At 42.4% G+C, this 6864-nt stretch overlaps 1 protein-coding gene across 1 annotated transcript in view; it reads right to left on the bottom strand.

Annotated features, from left to right (window-relative positions):
* The window catches only part of LOC121843782 (steroidogenic acute regulatory protein, mitochondrial-like), a gene marked incomplete at its 5' end in the record, with an annotated part of 8084 nt that extends 1964 nt beyond the window's left edge, over positions 1–6120 (bottom strand). Inside the window, 3 exons of the mRNA XM_042313596.1 lie at positions 1576–1669; positions 2641–2825; positions 5965–6120. Of these exons, the coding sequence (XP_042169530.1) occupies positions 1576–1669; positions 2641–2825; positions 5965–6120 (435 nt within the window). The remainder of the gene's footprint in view (positions 1–1575; positions 1670–2640; positions 2826–5964) is intronic.
* Between the last annotated feature and the right edge of the window lie 744 nt (positions 6121–6864).

Below are 6864 nucleotides of genomic sequence, written 5' to 3'. Positions count from 1 at the left end.
TTTACATAAGTATTCAGACCCTTTACTATGAGACACGAAATTGAGCTCAGGTACATCCTGTTTCCATTGAACATCTTTGAGATTTTTCTACAACTTGATTGGAGTCCACCTGTGGTAAATTCAATTGATTGGACATGATTTGGAAAGACACACACCTGTCTATTTGAGTCTACCTGTCTATATAAGGTCCTACAGTTGACAGTGCATGTCAGAGCAAAAATCACGCCATGAGGCCGAAGGAATTGCCCGTAGTTCTCCGAGACAGGATTGTGTCGAGGAACAGATCTGGGGAAGGATACCAAAAAATGTCTGCAGCATTGAACATCCCCCAAGAACACAGTGGCCTCCATCATTCTTAAATGGAAGAAGTTTGGAACCACCAAGACTCTTCCTAGAGCTGGCCTCCCTGCCAAACTGAGCAATCAGGGGAGAAGGGCCTTGGTCAGGGAGGTGACCAAGAACCCGATAGTCACTCTGACAGAACTCCAGAGTTCCTCTGTGGAAATGGGAGAATCTTCCAGAAGAACAACCATCTCTGCAGCACTCCACCAATCAGGCCTTTATGGTAGAGTGGCCAGACGTAAGCCACTCCTCAGTAAAAGACACATGACAGCTCGCTTGGAGTTTGCCAAAAGGCACCTAAAGGACTTTCAGACCATGAGAAAGTCAGTCTGAGAAGTAGTTGGTGAACCAGGCGAGGCAGTCATTTGAGAAACCAAGGCTGTTGAGTCTGCCGATAAGAATGCCGATTGACAGAGTCAAAAGCCTTGGCCAGGTCGATGGATACGGCTGCACAGTAATGTCTCTTATCGATGGCGGTTATGATGTCGTTTAGGACCTTGAGCGTCGCTGAGGTGCACCCATGACCAGCTCGCAAACCAGATTGCATAACGGAGAAGGTATGGTGGGATACCGAAATGGTCGGTGATCTGTTTGTTAACTTGGCTTTCGAACTTGGCAGGATAGATATAGGTTTGTAACAGTTTGGGTCTAGAGTGTCTCCCCCTTTGAAGAGGGGGATGACAGCGGCAGCTTTCCATTCTTTGGGTGTCTCAGACGATATGAAAGAGAGGTTGAACAGGCTAGTAATAGGGGTTGCAACAATTTCAGCAGATCATTTTAGAAAGCGAGCGTCCAGATTTTCTAGCCCAGCTGATTTGTAGGGATCCATATTTTGCAGCTCTTTCAGAACATCAGCTGTCTGTAGTTGGGTGAAGGAGAAGTCCTTTTCACAGCAGCTTTAGACGTTGATGGTAGCCTTGAATATCAATTCAAACCTCCCCTTTAAGTAGCCTGAGTGCCAGTCTGTTTGTGTGATATGTTATATGAACATGTTTGGCATGACAGTGAATTACAAGGAGTTGGCACAATAGCACAAACAGACCGGCACTCAGACTACTTAAAGGGGAGGTTTGAATTAATATTCGAGATCTAAACGGACATGTGATATGACATCCTGGTCCATGTGTAGCCTAACAAGTTGGACTCAATCAATTCCAATTTAAGTCACTCAATTCAGGAAGTGGATACGAAATTAAAGTTGATTTAAAACTTCTTTTTTAAAAAGAAATCTACCTTGACATCCATGTTGAGGAGCCACGTAAAGTGGCTCCTGCCTGTGTCGTCTGCCAGGGGCTCGATGATAATACACGTTGGTCCGTCCTCCGCTCTGTTCAGATCAAGTAAACAAAATCACTCGTAAAAACGTTATTAACAATGTAATGTATAGAAACCTACAGCATGATTATTAACTGAACCTCAAATACCCTTTATATCAAATACCCTTTATATCAAATACCCTTTATATCAAATAACCTTTGTATCAAATACCCTTTATATGAAATAACCTTTGTATCAAATAACCTTTATATCAAATACCCTTTATATCAAATAACCTTTGTATCAAATACCCTTTATATGAAATAACCTTTGTATCAAATAACCTTTATATCAAATAACCTTTGTATCAAATAACCTTTATATCAAATACCCTTTGCAATGGCCCTTCTGTGACAGCATGAGCCATATATACAGGTTTTGGTCCAAGCGCACCCTCTAACCAACTCTATGAGCCATATACAGGTTTTGGTCCAAGCGCACCCTCTAACCAACTCTATGAGCCATATATACAGGTTTTGGTCCAAGCGCACCCTCTAACCAACTCTATGAGCCATATACAGGTTTTGGTCCAAGCGCACCCTCTAACCAACTCTATGAGCCATATATACAGGTTTTGGTCCAAGCGCACCCTCTAACCAACTCTATGAGCCATATACAGGTTTTGGTCCAAGCGCACCCTCTAACCAACTCTATGAGCCATATACAGGTTTTGGTCCAAGCGCACCCTCTAACCAACTCTATGAGCCATATACAGGTTTTGGTCCAAGCGCACCCTCTAACCAACTCTATGAGCCATATACAGGTTTTGGTCCAAGCGCACCCTCTAACCAACTCTATGAGCCATATACAGGTTTTGGTCCAAGCGCACCCTCTAACCAACTCTATGAGCCATATACAGGTTTTGGTCCAAGCGCACCCTCTAACCAACTCTATGAGCCATATACAGGTTTTGGTCCAAGCGCACCCTCTAACCAACTCTATGAGCCAGGCTTATCGGTGCAAAGCCGGTGTTCTTGTTACCTGACGAAGCCTTTCTGAGGAGGGAAGGTCTCCAGGTGCGTGGCTGCTCCCCCCAGATAGATACATGACTCCTGTCTGGAGAAGTGTCTCACACTCAGGAAGTCTCTCTGGCCTATCAGGTTGCCGGCTGTCTCTGCTGACACCTCGTGCGTAACCATGGTTTCCGGGCCAGCTTGCTTTAGAACCTTCAACACAGGAGACGGACTGACATTTCAATATCATTCACTGTACTGCTATGTGTCCCAAATAGGACCATAATATCTATATGGGGCGCTGCTTTCTCACGTCACAACTAGTGCGACGGCGTAGCCTAGTGGTTAGAGTGTTGGACCGGTAACCAAAAGGTTCAAAGATCAAATCCCCGAGTAGACAAGGTACAAATCTGTTGTTCTGCCCCTGAACAAGGCAGTTAACCCACTGTTCCTAGACCAGTTAACCCACTGTTCCTAGGCTGTCATTGAAAATAAGAATTGGTTCTTAACTGACTTACTTAGTTAAATAAAATAGGAAATAAATAATGCACTGTATAGGGAATAGGATGCCAGTTGGGACAAAGGCTTTATAATGCCAGCTAGAAGACACAGGATCTGCCGTAGTAGTTTGTTCTTCCCTCATCAGAATGTCACCAGATAAGTGTGATATCCTGGTGTTGTAAAGACTACCTACAATGTGTGGTCCATGTCTACCGTGACACCATTGACTACCAACACTAACACTATGTGGTCCACATCTACCGTAAAACTAGCGACACTATCGATTATCGACACTGTGTGGTCCACATCTACTGTAAAACTAGCGACACTGTGTGGTCCACGTCTACTGTAAAACTATTGACTATCAACACTGTGTGGTCCACGTCTACAGTAAAACTATTGACTATTGACACTGTGTGGTCTACATCTACTGTAAAACTATTGACTATCAACACTGTGTGGTCCACGTCTACTGTAAAACTATTGACTATTGACACTATGGTCCACATCTACCGTAAAACTATTGACTATCAACACTGTGTGGTCCACGTCTACTGTAAAACTATTGACTATCAACACTGTGTGGTCCACGTCTACTGTAAAACTATTGACTATTGAAACTATGGTCCACGTCTACCGTAAAACTATTGACTATTGACACTATGGTCCACGTCTACCGTAAAACTATTGACTATTGACACTGTGTGGTCTATGTCTACCGTAAAACTATTGACTGTTGACATTGTGTGGTCTAAGTCTACCGTAAAACTATCGACTGTTGACATTTTGGTCCATGTCTACCGTAAAACTATCGACTATTGACACTGTGGGGTCTACATCTACCGTAAAACTATCGACTGTTGACACTGTGTGGTCCACGTCTACCGTAAAACTATCGACTGTTGACACTGTGGCCCATGTCTACTGTAAAACTATCGACTATTGACACTGTGGCCCATGTCTACCGTAAAACTATTGACTATTGACACTGTGTGGTCCACGTCTACCGTAAAACTATTGACTATTGACACTGTGTGGTCTACGTCTACCGTAAAACTATTGACACTGTGTGGTCTACGTCTACCGTAAAACTATCGACTATTGACACTGTGGCCCATGTCTACCGTAAAACTTCAATTCATAGCCTGGGTGGTTATTTGCTTAATTCACTGAAAACAAAGGCCCTTATTAGAGACAGGTTTCTGTTTGAGCCAGGTATCTATTTCCTTAATGCATACAGCTTTTGCTCATTTGCATAGTTAATTGTTCAATTCCAGGATTCACTTCCAGTATTTTAATCAATTTCTTCATTTCCTGCACTGATGTGTTATCATGTACACACTGTGTCACGTTTCTTTTTCAGTGTGCCTCTATAAAAAGATATATTATTCTCCTATTTGACCGTGCATTTTCTGCAGTTCTTACGATCGCCACTAGAGGGCGGACTGACCATTTCTGGGGGTCTGTAGTCCTGAAGCTGTTGACTGTTTTATGCTTACCTAATTTTTATGAAGTGATTACTGAATTATTTAAACCTCTGTAGTCAATTGACACACCGGTACGTCAATCTAAGTAACACAATAAACAATTCCCCCATCAAAATCTCTAGTTTAAGCTAGAGATATGGTATCTGGTTTTTTTGCATGGAATGCGCCGATGTCGCACTTCCTCGTCTACGGTGGAAGGTGGCAGAGCTGGAGCGGTGTTTGTCAAACCATGAGACCATCCCCACAAAATAGGTCTTCTCAAGAAAATGTCTGTCGTGTCAGAACTCTCTATGACCCCCACACATGTCAGGGACTCGTCTGAAGTCAGTACCATCGATGTGCTTATAGTAGTAAAGGCCAAATTCAGTATTTTATCAAATTATTTTGTTCTATATTTTTTTTAACACCTAAAAGGGTCCTACAATTCAAAATAAAAAATCTGAATGATCCATCGTAAAACAATTCCATTTTTAAAATAATTAGTTTTTTTCATTTATTTGTGTACCCCTTCAGAACATTCCCTATTGATCCCCGACCCCCTCCCTGTTTCCCACCCTTCCTAATGCCTCCCGCTCCCCCCACCCCTAAAATCACAGAGGAAAAAGGAAAAATAAATAAACAAAGTAATACAAATAAAATAATAATAATAATAATAGTTATTATAATAATAGCATTAATAATATAAATAGTTTTAGAGTTTTAGAAACACCTTATTGTAACGGCTCTCTTCTATCTCCTCCTCTGACGAAGAGATAGAACAAGGATCGGACCAAAATGCAGCGTGGCTATTGCAATCCATGTTTATTAAATAATAAAGAAACACGAACTTTACAAAAACAATAAACGTAATGAAAACCGAAACAGCCCTATCTGGTGCAAACACAAAGACAGGAACAATCACCCACAAAATACACAGTGAAACCCCGGCTACCTAAATATGGTTCCCAATCAGAGACAACGAGAATCACCTGACTCTGATTGAGAACCGCCTCAGGCAGCCAAACCTATGCTACACCCCTACTCAGCCGCAATCCCAATGCCTACAAAACCCCAATACGAAACACAACAAAATAACCAATGTCACACCCTGGCCTGACCAAATATATAACGAAAACACAAAATACTATGACCAAGGCATGACACTTATTACAAATATTTCACAGTTTACAGACCATAATACACATACTTAGCAGGTAAATAGTATTCCAGTTGGATAATAACACATCTGTATATGTAGAATAACAATCTAAAGGATGCCATAATAGATGGAGACCAAGGAGAACAGAAGATAAATGATTTCCTAAGGGGGAGGTGTTAAGATTACACATTGACCAACAACTACCCTACTATGATGGACCAGTTACCTTGATGTTTTTGATGCTTGGGTTCCACTGGTGCATCTCTTCCACCTTCCACAGGATGTGATGTATCTCTTCTGGCGTGGCGTCTAACACAGTCTCCAGTCTGAAGACCTTCCTGTCCCCAGACAGCACTTTACTGTAGATCACATCCCCGTTCTCCTACGACAGAAAGTTACAGGAAATGTTGTAATGTGGCATCCTTATGGTTTCCTTTAACAACACAGTTTCAGGAAGGTTTCTAATGATGTCCTGATTTTCTATAGAACACAGTTACTGAACGTTCTCTTGTGATAGTCTTTCTACTTCATTTGGACCTGAGATTACAGAACATTTCTCTATTCCAGAGTTACAACGTTTTGGCAGTGTGGCATTTACAAAGGGAAAACCAGCCACGTCGCGGACACTAATGTCTTGCTTCCGGTCAAGCTAAACACCTTCTTCATCGCAGTGGAGCAGGTGTAAAGCTTCAAGTGCCTTGGCATACACATCACCGACGATCTGAAATTTGGCTTGGCACCTAAAACCCTCACAAACCCTCACAAACTGTAATCACAGCCTGGTACGGCAACTGCACGGTTCTCAACCGCAGGACTCTCCAGAGGATAGTGCAGTCTGCCCAATGCATCACCGGGGGCAAACTACCTGCCCTCCAGGACACCTATAGCATCCGACGTCACAGGAAGGCCAAAAAGATCATCAAGGACAACAACCACCGAGCCACTGCCTGTTCACCCCGTTATCATCCAGAAGGCGAGGTCAGTACAGGTGCATCAAAGCTGGGACCGAGAGACTGAAAAACAGCTTCTATCTCAAGGCTTCATTTAGGAAAACTCCATTACGTAACCCTGTCCACTTTAATAATGGAACAATGGTGACTTAAAAAAAAATATATATATATTTTTT

The sequence above is a fragment of the Oncorhynchus tshawytscha genome, unplaced genomic scaffold, assembly GCF_018296145.1.
Source record: "Oncorhynchus tshawytscha isolate Ot180627B unplaced genomic scaffold, Otsh_v2.0 Un_contig_8562_pilon_pilon, whole genome shotgun sequence".
Lineage (NCBI taxonomy): Eukaryota > Metazoa > Chordata > Actinopteri > Salmoniformes > Salmonidae > Oncorhynchus > Oncorhynchus tshawytscha.
This window is presented reverse-complemented; position numbering and strand designations above follow the sequence as displayed.